Below are 24005 nucleotides of genomic sequence, written 5' to 3' on the forward strand. Positions count from 1 at the left end.
ATTTTGTACTGGAGTCTCTGGGGTGGAGTTTGAATCCATAATCTTCCAACGTAGAGGTGGTACCAATGAGCCAAGGCTAACACAACTACTGAAAATATAGCAAAGAGAGATTAGAATGATTTGCAACTTAAGCTTCTAAATTCTGAAGAAATTGACACTTGCATTAAAATGTCTGACATCATGCTAAAAAAATCCAAAAAGACTGAGAACTCTCATGTTTGCAGTTCATTTCACTTGTACTGCAAGTATAAATTTAGAAATAAATTGACATCAATTGAGACTAAAGATTAGGATTCTTTTCCCAGCTTTTGGACATCAGAAACACATTCTCAAAACTGTAGTGTATCAATGTACTACTTGAAAATAAATGCATGGGCATCTGGTTAAAAATGGGATTGTATGTTTAAGGCAGAGATGAACATGGTGACTAAATAGGTTATGACACTACAACAAAGAGTTAAAAATATATATTTATAAATGTGGCATTCTATTATATACCCTTAATCTCAACCATTGTTACTACAGAATACCCATTACTGATCCTCCTTTTTGTAATCTATAAAAAAATCAAAAACAAACCAACACAAAATACATAGCCAATCTTTTCTATCAGCAGTATGCTGCAGTACTATCCACAAGTTCTCTTACATGCTATGGGTTGCAGTCTATTTTATTTCATCTTTACATCAAAAAGATATAATTTATAACAAAAAAAAATTAATTCCCTTGGAATGCAGAGATAAATGGAAGTATGAGTGCCTAGTACATAAGAAAAGTAAGGCTGCCCCTCTGGGAAATTGTCTACTTTCAGAGTGCTAGGTATTCAAAGCTTGTTCAAAAGTGTTCATTCAGAATACAGATATCAAAAGATGATGCAAATATTCAGGAGATAATCATAAAACTTACCAGATGTTCTAATCCTACTTTGATGTTCACAGAATCCCTGTAAAAGAAAAAAAAGTCCTAAATAACAGTTGTTCAATTTCATGCAATGCCCACCCCAAAGTCCAAGATTCAAAGTGTTAAACCTAAAACAATAGCATTGTGCCATCTAAAAAATAAAAAATGACCACAATAGAAAATTATGATACTGTTATGATTAGATAAACATATCCATTTTTGTTGAGTTTTAACATTGTCGATGGAGTACAGAACTGTTCTGGTGAAAGATCATGAACCTGAACTGTTAACTCTGTTCCTCCACGGGTATGCCTGACATGCTGAGTATTTCCAGCATTTTCTATTTTTATTATGGAATTGCAGATTCTAATACATTTCTCTCACCAAAAATGTAACCCATTTAGGATTTGAAAGCAAGCATCCAACAATTTAGCTGTATGCCATCGAATAATTTTTGGAAATGAAATATTCCAAAAGTTATTGAACCATATATTGCATATATATTTTAATATGTAACTGAAACTTTGTTTATATGTGGTACCATCTTCTGCTTTTGTTCTGGAATCTTCTAATTTTCTCCCTCTCTTTCTAAATTCAATACCCAGTAAGTTCAATAAGGTCTATATGAACATTTTTATATTTTATATACATAGATGGCATTTTGTATAAGTTAGAAGGCCCTTCAAAACTCTGATCATCTTTGGGTAGAATTAAAGGATTTAGCCATCAATTCTCATCCAACAGTCGCTCCCGAACAACCTAAGTTACACAGGCACAATCTACAACAAAATGCTGGGGCTTCACCAGAATCTCCTAACGATGCTCACAATGGTCTTGATGGCATGTTTCCTCCAGTATTATCTTTATTTGAACCCTGAGTAACTATCCTGTGCACTGTATGGCCAAGTTTGGTCAGTCAATTATTTTAACAGAAACTGCTGCAGTTATCTTGTATTTGCCTATTGCCAGCTCCTGGATCCAGCCTTCATCTTTTTCAGCCTGCCTGCGTTGCATCGCTGGGTGTTGTGAGCTCAGATGGCTCTGTGCCTTTATTTGGTTTTCACAGTTTTCCATTTTCTTGAAAACCCAAATTTTCAGTTCCCCCTTCAGTTAGGGTCTGACTCAAAAACTACAAGATTTGAAACCAGGGTCAATATATCCAACAGGACATTCGACAAGCCATTTGCTCGCACGCAGTCCAGGGGCTCCAGCATACCATAGATTCCATTATAATATTTCATGAGTTTTCTTATGATTTGATAAACTTTGCAAAACAGCAAAACAAACAATTTAAGTGCTAAAGTCCAAAATTGGTTTATTAAACAGCAACAGATAAACAGTAGAGGACAGTGGGAAAGATTGAATCCAATTATTTAACAAATATCCTCCTTTCAGTGCAATTATAACTGAACCAGAGGTAGATGTTTGACAATATTTTTATTTGAGATTTTTAATTTATTCCCTAGCAATGCACTCCATACTTGTCTTGATGGTCTCAGAAGAACTGGTGAACTGAGTCCTCTCAGGTGGATCCTACTATATTTCCAAGTTTGACCTTGGACATACTAAACCAACATATTACAACAATGTCAGCTGAGGTTCAGTTGGTGGCACTCTCGCCTCGGTGTCAGAAGGTTGTGGGCTCAAGTTCCACTCCAGGGCTGGACCACAAAAACAAAGGCTGACACTCCAGTGCAGTACTGAGGGGAATGCTGCACTGTTGGAGGTGCCATCTTGGGATGAGAATTAAACTGAGGCACCGTCTTCCATCTCAGGTAGACATGGTACTGTCTCAAAGAGGAGTAGGGAAGTTCTCTCTCGTGTCCTGGCCAATATTTGTCCCTCAGGCAATATCACAAAAACATAATATCTGGTCATTCGTATATTTCTTTTTGTGAGAGCTTGCTGTGCACAAATTGGCTGCTGTGTTTCCCACATTAGAACAGTGACTACACTTCCAAAATACCAATGGCTGTAAAGTGCTTTGGGACATCCTGTGGTCATGAAAGGCATCTTATAAATGCAAGTCTTTCTTTAAGTGTCCATAATATTATGAGGTTGAGCCAAACCAAAGCTGCTGAAAATTTAATACGAGTTCATGATTTCGAAAAGGCTAGATTCATAAATATGGCAGAGGATTTGAGTAAGATCAATTGGACAACCCTCTGAGATGTAGATATTACCAACACAAAATCAAAATCAAACATCTTTAAAACTGAAGAGAGAAAGGAAGCCATCTATGTCCCTGAAGTCAAAAGAAAGACATGGTAAAGCAAAGCCAAAATGGCTAAATTGGTCATGTGCAAAGGCAAATCACACAAGTAAAAATATTTCCAAAAGCTTAAGGAAAACAGTTCTCAGAAGAACAGGGATTGATAATTGAGCTCCACTTGAAACAAAAAGCTGCTATTAGAACAGCCAAAAGAAGAATAATTAGGTGACTACAGTAGCCGTTTTTTTTTTATTAGTCTGACGGCCATTAAAAATTGCAAGGGCCAGTAAAGGTCCCTCACAGCACCTTCAGGTGAATTCCTAGAACATTGCAGAAGTTTAAAATGACAACTTTGCAACAGTCTTCATTTTGATAGATACTGCTCAGTCAAAAATAATGTTATGTACAATTCACTCTCAAGTTGCAAGTGCCAAGGTGGATATGGATATAATGTTGGTTAGAATAAAGAATCTCAAAAAAGATAGGACTGTTGGTCCTGAAAGTATTCACCAGAAAGTGCCCAAACGAAGCTGTGTTTACTGAGCTCCTTGCTTGTATATTTAACAGCTCACTAAGCTCGAAGATGCCTAAAGATTCTTCAAAGTGGTAAGCTGCTTGCCCCGCTTGATGACATCACTTGCTGGAAACTGGAATTAATACCAGAAAAGGAGAAATCTGGGTAATAGAGCTAATTTTCTTCTTGGTTGCCAGTGAGCTCGGTTGCTTCGCTGACCACAAATACTGAGCCACTATTTTCAAAATTAGTATCAAAACACTGAAAATGGCTCCAAAGTAAAGATAGAAACAAACTTCCATTTATATTGTACCTTTCACATCCTCTTGGATTTCCCCAAATCCTTCGTAACTAACAAATTATTTTTGGGTGTAATAATTGATGTAACGCAGGTAAATGCTGCAGCCACATTGCACACACAAAAGTCCTATCAACAGCAATAAGACAAATGTTAGTGTGTTTTAAAAACAGAAAAGACTGGAAATACTTGGGTAAAGCAATGTCTGTGGAGAGAAAAACAGTTAATGTTTCAGATCAACGACCTTTGATCATTATCAACCTGAAACATTAACTTGGTCTCATTCTCCACATTTCCTGTTTTATTTCAAATTTCCAGCACCAACAGTAATTTGCTTTCGCTATTTTGGTTGTGTGATTAAGGGATAACAGGATACCAGGAGAGCTCTTCCAACCTTCATGGAATTGTGCTGGGCTTTTACTGTTGCTCACCTGAGCAGTTTATCATCTCATCCAAAATGCATCATCTCCAACTCTGCAGTGCTAAGTACTGACCAAAATGTAAGTGTTAAAATAAAATCTAATTTTATGTCTTACTGCCATATTCTAATGATGCTCTTATGTTTAGAATCTTCATTGTTTTACAGAAAAATAATTTTAAAAATCTATCCACAAATATTTCATGAAAATGGAATTAAAGCTGCACTCATTCCTTTACCTTTACTCTCCACAGAAAACCATTAACAGTTGAACCAAATTCCAACAACTTGCACATCTTTCAAAATGTTATTTAAAAGTGAAACTTTGTATTTTTTTCATTTCCAACTTATTCCCAAACTGTACAAAAGTTTGTGCTTTGGATCTCTGACCATTAGAGAATAGGTTGAGACTGTACAAACTGTTTTTTTCTGACATTTCAGTACAGATGCCAGATTGATCAGACTTTCATTCCAGAAAATCAGCTATTTGAGACATAAACGTAAGAGAGAGTGTCCTATACCTTTGTGCCATCCAGTTTCCACAGTTAGCTATCCCAAAGAAAACTAAAACTAATATGTGCAAAATTATGTTAGGTTCACTGCCCTGAGCATGTTAAAGATTTATGATGAAGAACAATATATGCACGGGAAGGAACAGTCATTTTAATAGGACAACATGATCAGAAATTCCTGACCTGGAATCAAATTTGTAAAAGCATTGTGTTATGTCTTCCTTGGTGTCTAAAGTTGAAAACACTATTTCTATTAATTGGCATTTTAAACTAGTGGCACCTTAGGAGAACAATTTATTTAATTTTACACTTTGGGGAAAATAGTACAGCAATAGAGTAAATACTAATACGCCAAACTTGAAGTGCTTAATTTTGCAATGGTTTTGGGCAATTTCAAAAGTAAAATATTCAAAACAAGCTTTTCATAAAGGTTGTATATACAGAAAAGATATGAAGTGCCTTTCGTGGAAAATACTAAACTATCAATCTCAATTTTTTAAACTGCTCAATTTTTTGGGCAGTTCTGGCTTGAGTCAAGTAAAAAACACCTTATCTCCACAATTTTATTAGTATATTCAAAATGTATTAAGTAGTGCTTATTCAATCAATGTGCTTTAAAATGCGGCATTGGAACATAAGAAATAGGAGCAGGAATAGGCCATTCAGCCTCTTGAGCCTGCTCTGCCATACAATAAAATCATGGCTAATCTAATTGTGGCCTTAGCACCACTTTCCTGGCTGAACCCACAAACTTTGACTCTCTTAATCAAAAATCTATTTAATTCAGCCTTGAATATACTCAATGACTGAGCATCCACTGTTCACTAAGGAAAAGAATTCCAAACACTAACAATTCTGAGAGAAGAAATTCCGCCTCAATTCCAACTTAAATGGGAGAACCCTTATTTTGAAACTCTCTCTCCTTGTTATAGATTCCTCCATGAAGGGAAATATCTTTTCAGCATCTGCCCTGCTGAGCACACTCAGGATCTGATAAGTTTCAATAAGAAACTTTCCAATTTCAATAAAGCTTCTCATTCTTCAAAACTCCAATGTTCAATGTTGATTCTGTTTTGCCTCGTTTATGAGACATTCTGCAATAATTTAATCAGAATGACAGGAAAATCTCAAATAAATTCCTTCTGAATGCTAACTTACTCAACTTTGCCTTGAATACTTCCAAGTAATTCTTAAATTTGAAATGGAGTGTTATGCTCTCCGATTTTGAAGTTCCTGAACAGCATTTTTAAAGTCCTAAATGATTCCATTCACTATTTCATACCTTACCTTGACATTTCTAATATTTCTCTCACTCAGCTTAATTTATAGTTATTCTTTCATGGCTCCACCCATGAAAATTATTGGCTGCTGGTTCCTACAATCATAATTCAGAAGTTAAATCTACACTTTTTCAATCATCTCAGTCCAAGGACATCACCGCAGGAGTTCCTCAGGGTAGTGCCCTAGGCTCAACCATCTTCAGCTGCTTCATCCATGACCTTCCTTCCATCATAAGGTCTGAAGTGGGGATGATTGTTGATGATTGCACAAATGTTCAGCACCATTCACGGCTCCTCTGATACTGAAGCAGTCAGCGCACATTTTCAGCAAGGCCTGGACAATATCCAGCTTGGGCTTATAAGTGCCAAGTAACATTCCCGCCACACAAATGCCAGGCAATTACATTCTCCAACAAGAGAGAATCTAACCATCTCCCCATGACATTCAATGGCAAAACCATTGCTGAATCCCCCACTATCAACATCTTGGGGGTTAACATTGACTAAAAGCTGAAATGCACCAGCCGTATAAATACAGTAGCTACAAGAGCAGGTCAGAGGCTGGGAATTCTGCAGCGAGTAACTCACCTCCTGACTCTCCAAACCACAAATCAGGAGTGTGATGGAATACACTTCACTTACCTAGGTGAGTGCAGCTCCAACAACACACAAGATGCTCAATACCATCCAGGACAAAGCAGCCCACTTAAGTGGAACCCCATATGCTACCTTCAACATTCACTCCCTTCACCAGCAACGCACAGCAGCAACAGAATTACCATTGACAAGATGCACTGCAACAACTCACCAAGTCTCCTTCAACAGCACCTTCCAAATCCACAACCTCTACCACCTAGATGGACAAGGACAGCAGATGCATGGGAACACCACCACCTGCAAGTTTCCCTCCAAGCCACACACCTAACTTGGAATTATATCACCGTTCCTTCACTGTTGCTGGGTCAAAATCCTGGAACTCCCTCCCCAACAGCATTGTAGGTGTACCTACACCATATAAATTGCAGCAGTTCAAGAGGATGACCCACTACCACCCTCTCAAGCATGAATAGAGATGGGCAATAAAAATGTAGGCCTAGCCAGCGATGCCCCCATGCTGTGAAAGAATAAAAAAACTGCCTACAGGCTGCTACTTTTTGAGTCATGGGTCAGTGGTACCACACTATCTTTTAAATTAGGTTGTGGATTCAAGTCACACTCTAAATTACTTGATACTGGCACACCAGTGCAGCAGACCCAGCTATAGATACCCTTTTTCAAATGAGACATTAAACTGAGAACTGGTTTGCCATCTCAGATGAAGACGACTTCCACTCACATAGCACCATAGTCTCAGGGCATCCAAAAGTACTTTACAGCCAGTGAAGGACTTTTTTTTGTATTGCAACTGCTGTAATCTAGGATACGTGGTAGCCAATTTGTGCACAGCCAGCTTTCAAAGACAGTGAAATGATAATCTCCAGAAAACCTGCTTTAGTAATTTTTGAGATAAATATGGGGCAGGGCAGAATGGTTAATTCCCCTGCTCTTGTCTGAAATAGTGCTATAGGACCTTTTATGTCCTCCTGAGCGGGCAAGCGAGACCTCAGTTTAACCTCTCATCCAAGAGACAACACTTCCAACAGTGCAGCAATCCCTCAGTACTGCACTGGGGTGCCTTCTTTGATTTCTGTGCTCTATTCCTGGAGTAGGACTTGAACCCATAACCTTCTCAAAGGCAACAGTATTACCACCTGAGTGACAGCTGACACACAAAAGATGCCATGCCACTATTTAAAAAGCAGGGGAATTTTCCCAGCGGTCTGGCTAACATTTGTCCCTCAGACAACACCTGAAGTAGATGACATTGTCATTAATTTGGCAATATTTGTAGGAACAGGCTGTGTGTAGAATGGTTATCACATTTGCTACAACAACTGTAACAATTTGCATTTACATTGAACCCAAATTGTAATAACACATCCCAAAGCACCTCACAAGTGAAATACCAAATAAAATTTGACATCGAGCCACCCAAGGAAATATTAGAGGTGATGAGCAAAAGCTTGATCAAAGAGGTAGGTTCAAGGAGCATCTTAAAGGTGCAGAGAGAGGATGAACAATAGAGATATTTAGGTAGGGAATACCAAAGCTTAGGGCCTCGGCAGCTAAAGGAACAGCTGCCAATGGTGGAATGCTTCAATATGGGATGCTCAAGGGGTCGGAATTGAGGGAGTGCAAAAATGTCCAAGGGCTGCAGTGTTGGAGTCAATTACAGATATAGGGAGGGGTGAGGCCATGAAGGGATTTGAAAACAAGGACAAAAATTTTAAAAATTAAGGCATTGCTTAACTTGGAGCTAAGTCAGCAAAGACAAGGGGTGATGAGCAAATGGAATTTGGTGTGAGTTAGAACACGGACCATAGAGTTTTGGATGGCCTCAAAGTTTAACGAGAGGCATCAGCCAGGGTTGCAGTGGAATAGTCAAATGCAGAGGTAACCAAGACACGAATCAGGGTTTCAGCAGCAGATGTGTTGAGGCTGGGTAAATGTTAAACAATGAGGTGCAAATAGGCCATCTGGGTAGATAAAAACAAAAACAGAATTACCTGGAAAAACTCAGCAGGTCTGGCAGCATCGGCGAAGAAACCCCCCCACACACACCTTAAACCAGCTTATATTTCAACTCTTTCTTGGACTCGAACTCAAGTTCTGTCGAAGGGTCATGAAGACTCGAAACGTCGACTTTTCTTCTCCGCCGATGCTGCCAGACCTGCTGAGTTTTTCCAGGTAATTCTGTTTTTGTTTTGGATTTCCAGCATCCGCAGTTTTTTTGTTTTTATATATTTTTTTTACATTTGGGTAGATATGTGGTCAGAAGTTCATCTTGGAATAAATATGAAATCAAGGTTGCGAATAGCCTAATTCAGGCAGTCTCTGACAGTTGCAAGGGAGCAAGATGAAGCCAATGACTGGGGGAGATCATTTATGGCAGGGAATGAAGTTTGTCTTTCCAATATTTAGTTGGAGGAAATTTCTGCTCAACCAATGCTGCCCGCTGGACAAGCGGTTTGACAATCTAGGGAGATTTCAAGAGTCGAAAGATGTGGTTGTGAGGTGGAGTTGGGTGTTCTCGGTGTACATGTGGTAACTGATGTGTTTTTGGATGACATTACCAAGGGCAGCATGTAGATGAGAAACAGGAGAGGGCCAAGGATAAATTCTTGGAGAACACATGCAGTACAACAGTGCCTACATTTCAGAAATACTTGATAGTTGTAATATCCTAGGGGTGTTCAGAGGTCATAATGTTATACTCCTGATAGCCGGTTGGTGACAGAAGAAACCAAGGCCAGTCTTAACTCGGAATAGATGTATTTATATACAGAGCAAAACATTACAGGTATATATCTCCTGACTCCACTCTACTTCTATGTCAGTAAGTGTCTCTTTCTATGTGGTCAAGTAAAAACCCTATAAATGCCCTCTGCCTATGTGTACTCAACCTCAATTGATACAACTAACATGTGAAAGGTATAAATGTATCTTTCTTTTATTCTTTTTACTGTTGCATGCTCCTCCAGCTACAGTTGGAAATGTGGGGAGCAGTATTGGCTGCAGGTTTTCCCCCCACATAGTCAAAGATGGAGCTTTCTGAACAGTAAAACGTGAACTAATTATGAGATTCACCACATGTTACAGTTTATGGCTGAATTTAAAATTAGACCCTCTGGATTGAAGTGCTATTGTTCCCCAACATTTCATCATTTGCCCAGTTCCCACTGTGTCTTCCTTTAAATCTGTTCTCCTGCACTTCATCACACCTAATATTAGCAGTATGAAATTGATCTGATTAGCAGAAGTTTCCTTTGATCCTGGCGCTAATCACACAGATTTTGTTATTGCAGCATGTCCACTGCAACCAAATTTTCAAAGGCCTTGTTTCGGATACGAATAGAAAAGCAAAAGGAATGCAAAAGTAAGTAGGCAGCAAAAAAAAAAGCTGACTCAGGAAATCCAAAAACATATTCCAGAAAGTATATAATGATGGTAAACTAAGTTGCAATTTTAATCTTTCTGAGGAGCACCAAATAAAACAGCACCACAGCATATTGAAATGCTTCAACATAAAATGTGCACGTGGTGTACAGCTGTCAGTCAGTTCAGACAGTTGAAATTAACCGAACCAGTAAACTGTTCTAGTCTGTAATGATATGAAATATTTATTCTAAACCAAACTTCAAAAGACTTCATAAACATCTGAAAAGCTTGCCTCCCAAAAAAACCCACCATTCTTAAGTATTGTTTTTTATGTCACAACTTTTTAATTTACTTTGTGGATTTTGTTGAATGCTGAAATAAAGACATTCTTTGATGTAAGATCCTATGCTCATGTTCATGGGCATGAACATTTTCCTGGTGCTTTTCATAAACCTCCAAAACAGTTGTTCTTCTGCAGGATTCACATGTTGAAATAAATCTATAGCCTTGACATCAGAAAAGAATCTTTTTTCAATAAACCATGAAAATAAAAAATATTCCAGGTGCAATAAGATTGAAATAGTCATTTAACAGCCTGTTTCTTTTTTTTAAAAAGTTTACACTCTTATGCAGGAACTGATAGGAATTGTTCTAATATCGCAACAGCAAAAAATTGGATGCTGTAAGCCCACCTGTCTTGCGCAACTCCTCCAAACACGAACACTTCCCAACTTTAGAATATCCTTCAATGTGATTCTGATTTGAGTGCCTACATGTGGGCAATTCTGCCCTATGAACTGGCATCAATTAGAAGCTCATCTTAGGTTGACCACACCCACTTCTAGGAGTCTTGCAGTGTGCAGTGAAAAAAACATTTCATCCTACCAGCAAAGAATTAACAGGTAAGTTCTCTTTCTCTCAGAGGTACAGCAATACAGAGATACTTAAAGCTTTGCAAGGTTTTGTTAGAATGGATACAGGGAGAATGTTTCCTCTTGCAGGGAATAGAATAAGTAAAAGTCATCAATATAAGATAGTTACCAAGAAATCCAATGGATAAAGAAGTTTCTTCTGAATTCTCCAAAGAGTGGAGAGAATATGGAACCTGCTACCACAGGGAGTGGTTGTAGCGAATAGTGGAAGTACATTTAAGAAAAAGCTGGACAAGCATATGAGGGAGAAAGGAATAGAGGGTTACAATGATAGATTTAAATGGAAGGAGGCCTGATTGGAGCATAAACACCAGCATGGACTGGTTGAGCCAAAAGGCTTGGTTCTGTGCTGTATATCCAATGTGATCCGAAGTAATCCATTTTGTCCTAGATTCAAATACGGATCACAGAAATGACAGGATAGTGTGCTAATCCAAAGTTTTCTTTGAGATATTATTTGAGTTTCTTTTTAGTATTCCAGAGGCCCAGGGTACCTGGCTTCAAATCCCACTATGGCAGATGGTGAAATTTGAATTCAGTAAATATCTGGAATTAAAAACCTGATGATGACCATGAAACCATTTGGTTCATTAATCTGCCACCCTTACCTGGCCCGCATGTGACTCCAGACCCACAGCAATATGGCTGACGCTTAAATGCCCTCAGCACAGCAACTTCCCATGAACAAATATTTTAAAAAATACAGTTTGACTAATTACTATTTTTCACAGTTTATTTTGTGACAGTGCACAAATGTAAACAAATTATATTCTATTTGGGCACCATGATAGTTGAGCAGTTTCAGTATGCAAATTCGCTCGAATACAAATTTAGCGTGTCATTTTCACTCTGGTTCGATTTATGAAAACACAAACTACAAAAAAGGAGGCATTCGGACCACAAAAATTACAAATGTTTTAAATGTACAAACGGTCCAATAATGTATTGTGTCATAGTCATTAACTCATAACTATAATTTTTCTACACTGAACCCCACATCCCTAGATACACTGACAGAAGAAGCACAGTGTACACACTTAGTGCTTCTTCACAGGGAGGAAAGCAACAAAATTTGCAGCATTGGTCAGCTACGTAGCCTCAAGCAAAGTGAGAAACACAAATTTATAAATAGGATTGAAAGTGATGAATGCATTTAAAAATGAAGAAAACATCTGCACCAAAGCTGCTCTGAATTCAGACCTCTGGTGGTAAAGATCCTTTTTTAAGATGCCAAGATAAAGGAAATAGTCCAGGCACTTCAATATGCACATTTATGTATTTCTGCTCAGATTTCATGGGATGTAATATTTGCTGGACATTGGAAACAGCAAGTTCTTTTCTAGTCCTGTATATTCCTATATTCCAATGTTATCATAGAACACATGTAATAAGTTAAATAGTAATGTCACTTAAAAACAAACTAATTTACCAATTTCATGCAGATATGTAATTTCAGCCATTTCTATTTTTAATGACAAAATCAACTGTTACAAATTTCCTACTAAATGCCACTTATATAACACTCCTAAAATAAAGACATAATCTAAAAAAATCCAACATGCCACAATGCCCCAAAATTCTAAAACTCAAAAAATCTTAATTTTGCCTCATGCATTTTTGCACTGCTACTTGAAAATGACTGCTCTCTTTTCAAATTGCAATAAACAAGAAACAATTCAATAATACATGACTCCAAAGAGAAATTAGTGCAGTTTATTTCAGATTTATTACTGCAGAGGCAATACAGCATAATCAGCCTAATGAACGGCAATTAACAGGAAACCGTTAACATCACATTTGAAGACAGTTCACAAGAAGCCTCCAGTTAATGGCATATGAAGACTGCCCTATCAGTGGTCTGTCTCCAGTGCTGTCCTTGTCATGATTCCATCAATATTTGTACAACTTCTTCTCCTGCGCTGAAAGCAGACCTAATTCAATTATGGGTCTCAAAACTGATAAAATGGTCCTAAAGTGGAAAATGGGAAGGGATTATTGGCAAATGAATAAAGATTTGTATCGAACAAGCACGCAGGAGTACAACAGTCCTTTTTTTTATCATCTTCTGCCTTCAGTCTGCTGGGAACCTTGAGTTTCCCTTGCTTTCATGCAGCACATCGATTTCTGAATTAGACTGCAATATTAAATAATTAATATACTTGCCATGATTGATGTTTTGCATTAGTTGAATATTAGGTTATCAATCAAAATCCACTTGGTTTAATGTAATAATATTGAAAAAGTGTCAGGGGCTGTTCATCCAATTTGTAGTTGAAGCAGCCCAGATAGTCATATTGGTGTAACACGAAGCTCTGAAGCAGGAAATGTACTGGTTTAACATTCATAAGTCAGAGATTATGAAACTTGTGGAGACACGGCTCAGGCTGCCCTAAATAAACCTCACGGCACCTGTCAATTTCAATCACACCAAGGTCCACAAAGAAATAAACCATCATCTACAACTGCCTTTCATCAGGTCCACAAGAAACCAGGTCTTCGAAAAAGCATGAATATAGATTTTATTTAACATTAAATCAGGATCCTAACTAGACAGTGCTCCATAAGCTTATCTGCATCAGATAACATGCTTTTGTTGCAGAAGAGTACAAGACTTTTATTTGCCCACAGAAGACAAATTTTCACTTTTTAATTAATGTGACTGCCATAGGACGTCTAAACTGACGGTGAGTAAAGCCATCTGCTTCCTGAGTTTTATTTTACAGTCTGGAAAGATGAAAGAGAATTAGCCTGGTCAGCCTCTCAACAATAAACAATAAAATAAGAACCAAAAAGGCGCACTGCTTATACAAGAGGAAAAACACTATTCTCTTACCAAGCAAGAAGTCTTATTTATACCACACTTAATTAAGCAAAAGAGGAAGAACAAGTCAAAGTGTTAAAAAGGGCTAAATTTAATGCATTGCTTTTGCTGCAGTCAATATTGGCAAATTGGAAATGTCTAGCATATCATTCATGTCAAGGGAACTGTGTGGCTCCAACCCAAGTCTCTTAGTCCCAGGTCGACATCATTATCGACTAATTCTGAAGGCTACTGTTATGTTCATAGTTACTAAATTTCTCTGCAACAGCTTCCTTTAATCTGTAGCTTGAATTCCAGGTAGCACACAATTAATTAAAGCCAGAACACCAGTTGAATTGTCATTCATGGTCAAATTTCAAATAATTGTATTAGATTTTTTTGCTTTTCTTTCTCTTCCTGCTACAGCTCAGGCAAACGCCTATCGTCAGTCATGCTAAGAACCACAAATTTAAAATGCAAAGCCAGTCATTTGATTTCCACCTAACAGGGTGGCCCATTAGCACACTGCTCATCAGTGATGCATTATGGTATGATAGCTTCAATCCCCGACATCTAATTTAAAAAAGAAATCTTTGTAAAGATGTGATGTTGGTATATGGAAGCGTTTGGCAGTGATGACAGAAAATCACAGGAAACTTCAAGCTATATCAACCAAGTGATAGGGCATTCAGTATATTGTGAAGTGTGTTACAGAAGAGACAAAATATATTTTTTGAAAAAACTGTTCTTTCTTTTAAGCACTTTTCTACAAACAGAACAAATCAATAATCAAAGCATAAAATAGGCCAGTTTATCATTTCCAGAAGTAGATAAGCACAAAGGGTTTTTGGTTTATTTCATCCCCATTCCACTTTGTGCAATACACAACTCACTAACTGAAAGCTCAGGTGCACTTTTTTCTTCCTTGACCAAAAGCAATTTTGTACCCAATATTCCAGACCACAGCAATAAAAGTTACAACAGCCACATGTCATTTTTTTGCTGAATAGATCCACAAACGGTGTGTTACGCAAGCAATTAGACCATCAACATTCAAGATATCACCATTTAAGATTGCACCTGCCAATATTAGCTAGGGATAGGGCAAAAAAAAATTACCTCAAAATCTCTTTATTGGATGAAGGGAAAAGGAATGACCCATGAATTTTGTTACTGGTAACTAACTTATGGCCTCTTCTTCAAGTTTATCTCTGTAGGCGTGGTCTGACTTAGGTTTGATCCATATGAAGAACCCTACAATCACAATGTTGGTTCACATATCAACATGGTTATTTAGGGAAGGTATTGGCAAGCTGGTGCCTTGAAAAACATACATCCAACTGTTCTGTTAATACAAGTAGAATAGCAGGAGAAAAGAAAGAAAATACTGGCAAGAAAATATAATAGAATTTAACTACTATCCTGGTATAAATTTGAACATTTGTACCTGAAGTGAATAAAAATGATCTAATGAGAGCAAGTTGTTTGAGCTTTACCAAATTTTTTAAACGTTATGGCACAGGTTTGCATCCATATTCTACACACAGGCCTAGTTACTCTTCCCTCTTTCTTTGAGGGAGGAGACAAAATTAGTAGGCTGCTCTCACGCGCCTCCTGGTAAATACAAGAAAATCACAAACGTATGACGGCACTCACAAAAGAAGCCCTATACATGAATACAGCATATACGATCACGATCAAAGATGGTAAATACAGAAGGGTATTAGCTGCAGCCAAAGAAGACTTAAATGTTTTGAGAGAGAGTTAAAAAAGGAGTGATCAGTGAGGAATGGATTGTGAAACAGTACAAAGAGTGCATAATACATGAATCAGGCATTTTAGAAGAGCAAAATGAGTTCTTAATTATAAGCTATATTTCATTTTGACACAGATTTTGCTTGCTCCCAAACATTGCACCTTAATAAATATAACTATTGCCAAAGGATTCCAAGATTGAAATGTAACAACCAGGACAAAATCTGAATCTGAAGATGCGATCAAGTTAACATGCATCATGTGACATCACAATAAACAGAGCAACATCTTCTCCATTACTGCTAATCCCCAATGGATTGGCTCACAATGACTCAGAAGTTACATTACTTTTTCTGGGGTTGGGGGGGGTGGGTGGGGTAGTGCATATTTGCAGGATTGCTATGATAGTAAAGACGTTTCTAAAGGACCCATTTATAGAGGCTGAAGCTCTGGATCCTTGGAAAATAAAAACTTATTTCCTTACAAGCTGCACGCAAGGAAAGACATTTTTTAAAATCTTTAAGAGGCAGCAACTATTACATTTATGCTCAATCAGTTCATAGTTCCAAGAATAAAAAAAGCTGAAGTTTAAAATAATTTGTATCTTTCCTCCATTCCCAGATATGTCTAACATAATACTAGGCATTATGAAAAAGTTTTATGAATAGTAAACCTGTTTAAATTGAGAATTTAATTCATTATCTCCCCTAAATAATGAATCATTCTTCCAGAATTCTAACATAGTAATAATCATTAGTTATTTTTGAAATTTTCAAGTTGAACCTTAATGAAGTAAACAGATTTGTTGCAAGCAAAAAAAACTAAATTACAAAGATCATTGATAAATTTCCAAGTGCATAGTTTAATTTGGCACAATATGCAACATGTTGTATTGCTAAATAAATAACCCATTAACATACTAAGCAATATTTCTATCTTTCAAGCAAAATATACCTAGAAAAATTTGGCTTTGTTTTGATGTTTTGTACTAAAAAAAACTGGCCACTGTTCCTAAGTGATTTGCCCTCAGTAATTTTCCATTTATGCCATAAAATCCTGGAAGGGATGAAGCTTACAAATAGCAATTCATAGCTGTGGAATAAATGGCTGGTATTGGTGCAATCATATACAAACTTGGAGATGTAGGTACAGGTGCCTGCTGGGAACTGTAGTCCTTATTTTGTGAACCTTATTTGGTCTCTTCGAGCTGATAGAGAATAGTCTGGGGTGACGACAACCTCAAGGCTCATTGTCAGTGCTTTTCACACACAGGAAATGTCACCGCAAAGTTGTAATTCTTTATGTCTTTATGATGTTACAAATTGTATTTCCAGTTATAATTTTCAGCTTACTGTAAAAAAAATCAAGGTATGGGCCAAAACGATTTTGAAAAAAATATCAGAAGTTATTTAACTGGTTCCTTTTCTGCCTTTATTGATAAGTTTTGCTGACTATTCACTTTGAATCATTGTTCTCAAATGTCCTTAGTGCTTGTTCATTGGATAGTTCTTCCAAGTGCTTTCCTTTGTGATTTACACAATCCCTGTATCTTGTTAAGATTTGTTGCTGTTTTGTGCATAGAATAGCAGCCATGCACCTATTTCAGGAGGGAGGGCTAGTTTGACATATACAGACCTACCTGTGTACCACTTCAGACAGGGATCGGACATCAATGGAATGCCCGCTCGGCAACTCACCATCCCATCCCACACCAAATTTCAATTGTAGTCACCTGTTTCCCAAAGGAAAAATGGATTAAATTTCATTTCCGAGATATAGGGCAAAATGTTCCCCCCATTGGGGAGGGGGACGGGACTGCAGGAGCAGGCGTGGGCAGGCAGCCCTCAGATTTTCCCCCTTTTTCGTGGGCAGGCCAATTAAGTCTCGACCAGCGTGATGTCCACATGGAAGCAGATTGGGGGGGGGGGGGGAAGAAGAATGGCAAATAGTTGGGGGGGGGGGGGTGGAATGGCAAATGCAGAAGTGCGCTCCGATCTCCTTGAGACTAAGCGCTGCTTCAGGGAGATCAGTTCCCAAAGGGAAAAAATTAATCTTTGGAAAATTTCATTAGCCATCCATATCCCCTCATGTGACAATGTCACATGAGTTGGGACACGGACATAACTTTAAGTAAAAGTTAATCTTAATTTTTTAATTCAGTCATGAAACCTCATCCCGCCCATGGATGAGGTTTCGTGCTTTTCAGGTGGCCGCCAGCGCTCCCGACCTGCCCGCCAACCTTAAGGTTGGACAGGCAGGTCCACTAATTGCTTTAATTGCTTTTTGAATGTCCTCAATAGGCCATTGACAGGTCGGTGGCTGCACAGCTGACTTGGCTGTGCCCCCGCCGACCTGAAAATGCAAATGATGCGGGATGATGTTGTGAGTTCCGCCTGACGTTATTCTGTGTCATTTTACACATCGGCGAGCCCCCCCCCGCCCGGGAAAATGTCTTTGATAGTTTTCATCCACAAATTTTGCATTTGTGGAGTTCATTTTAATTTCCATTGGACAAAATTTTCTGCAATTCAACAGAATAATGAAAAAAAAAACTGCGTCTAAATCCTTCATGCTTTATGGCCAGCACGAAGGCCATCTTACATTGAAATTTAATTCTTCCATGTTAAAAGTTATAGCCAAATGTGAAAAAAGTGCCTGCAGAGATCTTCTAGCCCAATAAAAATTTCTAAAATTATGCTGCAAATTTTAACCACTGTTGCTGCTCCTCATAGCTACTCCTGCCAGGAGATCTGCTGTCATGGTATAACACATTTGTCTGTCTTGCATCATTCTCATAGATCCACTGTAGCTTGTCTACGACCACTCTGTGATGTCTATCATTCAACCACACCTAGGTTGACCCCTCTTTCTGTTGCCCTGCAGAAGAGATCTCTGAAGCTTTTCAGCTCTAATTAAATGGCCAAAATACTGACATTTCCTTTTCTGGATGTCACTTTTTAAGAATTCTTTTTTACTCTTGAAATAGCAAGTATCGCTTCTTTGTCTTATGACCTGCAAATGGAATTTTTAGCATATGTCTTAATATTCACATTTCAAAGACCTCTATTTTCTTCCACAGCTCTTCACATTGTCCAGGTGTCTGCGGTATACAATAAAATGGATAGAAGGGTAACATCTTATGAGCATTTTTTCCTTGTTACAAGCTTGAGTTTTCTGGTTCTTAACACATCCTTCATCGCCACAAAATTACTTCTGGCTATTTCCATCCTACTTCTAACTTCTGCATCACATCTGCCATCTTCTGTTATCATTTGTCCTAAATATACAAACTTCTCTACTTGTTCCAGTGTGACACCATGCACTTCAATCTTCACTGTAGTTTCTTCAAATATAATCCTTCTGACTACCATTGTTTTTGTCTTTTTGGTGTTCCTTCTCATTCCATAATCTAAACTTCTGGATTTTACTTGATCTATCATGTTTTTTTAGGAACTCTCCTGATTCTGCAAGTAGCACTGAGTTGTCAGTGCGCTGCAAGTTTATGTTCTTGCCTCCAATTTTTACCCCTGGAAGTACATCTAATTCCCTGAATATTTGTTCCATGTACAGATCGAAAAACGTTGATGACAATACATAGTCTTGTCGTACTCCTCCCTTCACTTAAATCATATTGGATTATCCCTCTTCTAGCCTGATGCTTACTATTTGGTTCCAACATAGGCTCTGGATAAACATCAAATCTTTACTGTTAATGTCACATTTCAGCAACACATATATTAGCTTTTGGTGATACACACTATCAAAGGGTTTTTCACAGTTTGTGAAGCATATGCAATTGTTCTTGTTTAGTTCTAGATATTTATCAAAGATTATTCTTAGGATTAATTTTAATTTTTATAAGGTTAATTTTAACCAAGCACAAGAAAAAAATTACTAAGATATTAACAATGACATCAGGATTAATGTAACATTTAACCTACTTCAAAATTTTCTAACAGCACCTTCGACAGCAACTAGTAAATGTCATGACGGACAGAACAGTTTTAACATTTACTCATTGCACAAAGCAATCAAAAAGTTATCTCCACATAAGTGCTACGATAAATTCAATAGCATAGTACAATGGCAGTAAAAAAGTTGAATGACTAAAAGAAGAATAAAGCGCAGCATAAGCGCATGATACTTTATAGCAATTTTTCAATGCCAAATTATTTTTGTAGGATTTGAGGTTACAGCACTACTACATAAACCTCTGGTAGAAAACGACTTGATGAAAGGATTTACTAACCGATGAAAGAATCTTGTCAATTTTTGTGCACTTAAATTCTAAGAGGTCTGCAACTCGGCAGAGCATGGAATTGTCTACCTGGGCACACCAACAAAGAAAGCATTGAGAGTACAGATAAATCTTCCAGCATACTTGTCAGCTGTTGTAAACTTGGAAAAAACTATTTTGAAATATGAGGCACTTTTTTCAATTGACAAATCCCAATTCTATTTGTTTCCTCTTTTATGATATCAAATGCAATAACATATAAATATATAAGATAACATGAAACGATAAAGGTAAACAGAATGCAGTTAAAAAGAATAAAAAATAGTATTGAAGACAGCAGAAAACAAGAAATTCTAAGTCTTATGCAACTGACAAGCACACTATCCGAATTACAAGATAGAAAACTCAGCCATATAAAAATAAATGGGGTCAACGTATCCATATGCTGTGATTCAATCCCATGATTTAAAAGGGCAAACAACGTGAGGAACTCACACCAAGATGCTGCTGCTTCAGTAATCACCCAGCCCTTCTTCCTGTACAAAGAAATTCAAAAGACAAATTCCCCCATGACTGGAATGAGAGACAGCTAGCAGTTGGCCTCATAAATACAAGGGGTGAAAACAGAGGTCCCAAAACACCAAGTCCTTCAACTTCCACAATCATGGGAAATAAATCAAGGAGACTGGCGTACACAGTTCCTTTTAATATCAGTCTCCTCTGTCCTTTATATTTTTATTTGGTTTTTTTGGTAACATTGTCTTGCAGCACTTCACCCATGTGACCATTCATTTGTACTTGGAACCCCATACAATGAACATCAACAGGTTATTTTCCCTCATTCTTGGCCAAACATCCAGATTCTTTTCAGAGGGGTTTGGCAATGGCCATCAAGAGTAGAAACCTTGATTGGTTTTCACCCATAAGACCATAATACATAGGAGAAGTAGGCCATTCGGCCCATTGATTCTGCTCTGCCATTCAATGAGATCATGATAATCCTCAACTCCACTTTCCTGCCTTTTCCCCGTAACCCTTGATTCTTTAACTGATTAAAAATCTGTCTATCTCAGCCTTGAATATACTTAAGGATCCAGTCTCTACTGCCCTCTGCGGTAAAGAATTCCACAGGTTGACTACTCTGTAAGAGAAGAAATTCCTCCTCATCTCTGTTTTAAATGGGCAACCCCTTACTCTGAGATTATGTCTCTGGTCCTAGACTCCCCCACAAAGGGAAACAACCTCTCAGCATCTACCCTGTCAAACCCCCCTAAGAATCTTATATGTTTCAATAAGGTCGCCCCTCATTCTTCTAAACTCCAATGAATACAGGCCTGACCTACTCAACCTCTGCTCATGAGAAAATCCCTCCATATCTAGGATCAACCTAGTGAACCTTATATGGACTGCCTCCAATGCCTGTATACCTTTCCTTAGATAAGGGGACCAAAACAGTTCACAGTATTCCAGGTGTAGGCTAACTGGTGCCTTGCATAGTTTTAGCAAGATTTCCCTATTTTTATGCTTTATTTCCTTTGAAATAAAGGCCAAACTTCCATTTGCTTTCCCTATTACCTGAACTTGTATGCTAGCTTTTTGAGATTCATGCACAAGGACTCTCAAATCCCTCTGTGTTGCAGCTTTCTGCAGTCTTTCTCCATTTAAATAATGTTCAGCTCTTTTATTCTTCATGCCAAAATGCATAACCTCACATTTTCCCACATTATATTCCATCTGCCAAGTTTTTGTCCACTCACTTAACCTGTCTATATCCCTCTGTAGACTCTGTGTCATCCTCACACTTGCTTCCCCACCTATCTTTGTGTCATCTGAAAACTTGGTGATAGTACATCCACTTCCCTCATCTAAGTCATTAATATATATTGTAAATAATTGTGGCCCCAGCACTGATCCCTATGGCACTCCACTAGTTCCTGGTTGCCATCCTGAAAATGCTCTCCTTATCCCAACTCTTTGCCTTCTATTAGTTCGCCAATCCTCTATCCATGCTAATATATTACCCCGAACACCATGGACTCTTATCTTATTAAGTAGCCTTATGTGCGGTACCTTATTGAACACCTTTTGGAAATCCAAATACATTACATCTACCAGTTCCCCTTTATCTATCCTGCATGTTACCTCCTCAAAGAATTCTAATAGATTTCCCCTTCATAAAGCCATGCTAACTCTGCTTGATTATATTACGCAGACCGTCCTGGTCTCAGACCACTAAGCCAATTGAAGCATCTTCCTGCTGCTTCAACAAAAATCTTGAGAACTTTTGATCTCAGGTTATGGATTAGCTTTCCCAATTGGGCCATCAAAAGCACCCATATATGATGCCTGTCTTCTGATAAAATCAAAGAATTCTTACAACACAAGAGTCCGTTCAGCCCTTCGTGTCTGTGCTGGCCCTCTGGGGAGCCCTGCTTTTTCCCCGTAGCCTTGCAAATTTTTCTTTTTCAGATAATGATTCAATTCCCTTTTGAAAGTCTCAATTGACCCTGTTTCCTCACTACTTGCTGCATGTCAAAGTTTATCCTCATATTGCCATTGCTTCTTTTGCCAATTACCTTAAATCTGTGCCTTCTGATTCTCGATCATCCAATGAGAACAGTTTCTCCCTATTGACACTGTCCAGACCCCTCATGATTATCAATACCTCTAACAAATCTTCTCTTCGCCAAGGAAAACAGTCCCAAATTCTCCAATTTTCATACATATCTGAAATTCCTCATCCCTGGAACCATTCTCGTGAATCTTTTTTGATTGCCTTCTCATCCTTCATAGAACTGTGGTGCCCAGAATTGGACACACAACTCCAGTTAAGGTCAAACTAATATTCTATACAGATTTAACAGTACTCTGTGCCCCTATTGATAAAGCCCAGGATGTTGTATGCTTTATTAATCGCACTCTCAACCTGTCCTGCCACAATTTATGTGCATACACTTCCAAGGCCCTCTGTTCCTGCATCCCTTTTAGAATTATACCTTTATTTCACATTGTCTCACCAATTTCTTCTTACCAAAATGAATCACTTCACACTTCTCTCCATTATATTTCATCAGCCACCTGCCGATCCATTCCACCAATCTGTCCTCCTGAAGTTCTATACTCTCCTCATGGTAAAAAATACTTCCAGGTTTTGTATAATCTTCAAATTTTTGAATTGTGCCCTGTACACCAAGGTCTAGGTCATTAATATCAGGAAGAGGAGTCCAAACACTGATATCTGGGGAACTCCACTATAAACCTTTCTCCACTTGAAAAATAACTGGTCACCACAACTCTTTGTTCCCTGTCACTCAGCCAATTTCGTATCCATGTTGCTACTGTCCGTTTTATTCCGTGAGCTCTAAATTTGCTCATAAGTCTGTTGTGCAGTACTTTATCAAATGCCTTTTGGAAGTCCATGTACACAACATCAATATATTACCCTCAGCAACCCTTTCGTGTTACCTCATCAAAAAACTCAAGCAAGTTAATTTAACACGTTTTGCCCTTGACTAATTTATGCTGGCTTTCCTTAACTCACATTTTCCCAAGTGCCTATTAATTTTGTCCCAAATTACCATTTCTAAAGGTTTCCCCACCATCGACTGGCCTGTAGTTACTGGACTTAATTTCATATCATTTTTCAACAAGGGTGTAATATTTACAATTTTCCAGTCCTCTGGCACCATCCCTGAGTCCAATGAAGATTGGAAAATTATAGGCAGTGCCTCCACAATTTCCATTCTCACTTCCCCCAGTATCCTTGGATGCATCTCATCCTGCATTGGTGACTTGTCCACTTTTAAGTAGAAACAGCCTATCCATTAGTACCTCCTCATCAATTTTAAACCCTTCAAGTGTCTGAACTTTCTTGAACATCCTCTTTAACCATGGCTTAGTCAACAACATCTTCCTTGTTAAAGGCAGAGGCAAAGTATTCATTTAGTATGTCAGCCCATGCTCCCGCCTCCATGCTTAAATCTCCTTTCTGGTCCCAATGCCTATAGAAGATTGTTGGATTCCCTTTTATATTAGCTGCCAGTCTCTTTTCATACTCCCTCTTTGTTTCTTTTATTTACTTTTTGTATTCCCCTCTGAACCTTCTATATTTGGCCTCGCAATTGTATTATCCACCTGACATCTGTCATAAGCACACTTTTTTTGCTTTA

At 38.1% G+C, this 24005-nt stretch overlaps 1 protein-coding gene across 2 annotated transcripts in view; it reads right to left on the reverse strand.

The window, feature by feature from the left end:
* rsrc1 (arginine/serine-rich coiled-coil 1) overlaps positions 1 to 24005 on the reverse strand; it is a 468003-nt gene that overhangs the window by 266882 nt on the left and 177116 nt on the right. For both annotated transcript variants that reach the window (XM_041176225.1, XM_041176232.1), the window contains one exon: positions 907 to 943. In XM_041176225.1, the coding sequence (XP_041032159.1) occupies positions 907 to 943 (37 nt within the window). The remainder of the gene's footprint in view (positions 1 to 906; positions 944 to 24005) is intronic.

Source organism: Carcharodon carcharias, chromosome 2 (genome assembly GCF_017639515.1).
Source record: "Carcharodon carcharias isolate sCarCar2 chromosome 2, sCarCar2.pri, whole genome shotgun sequence".
NCBI lineage: Eukaryota > Metazoa > Chordata > Chondrichthyes > Lamniformes > Lamnidae > Carcharodon > Carcharodon carcharias.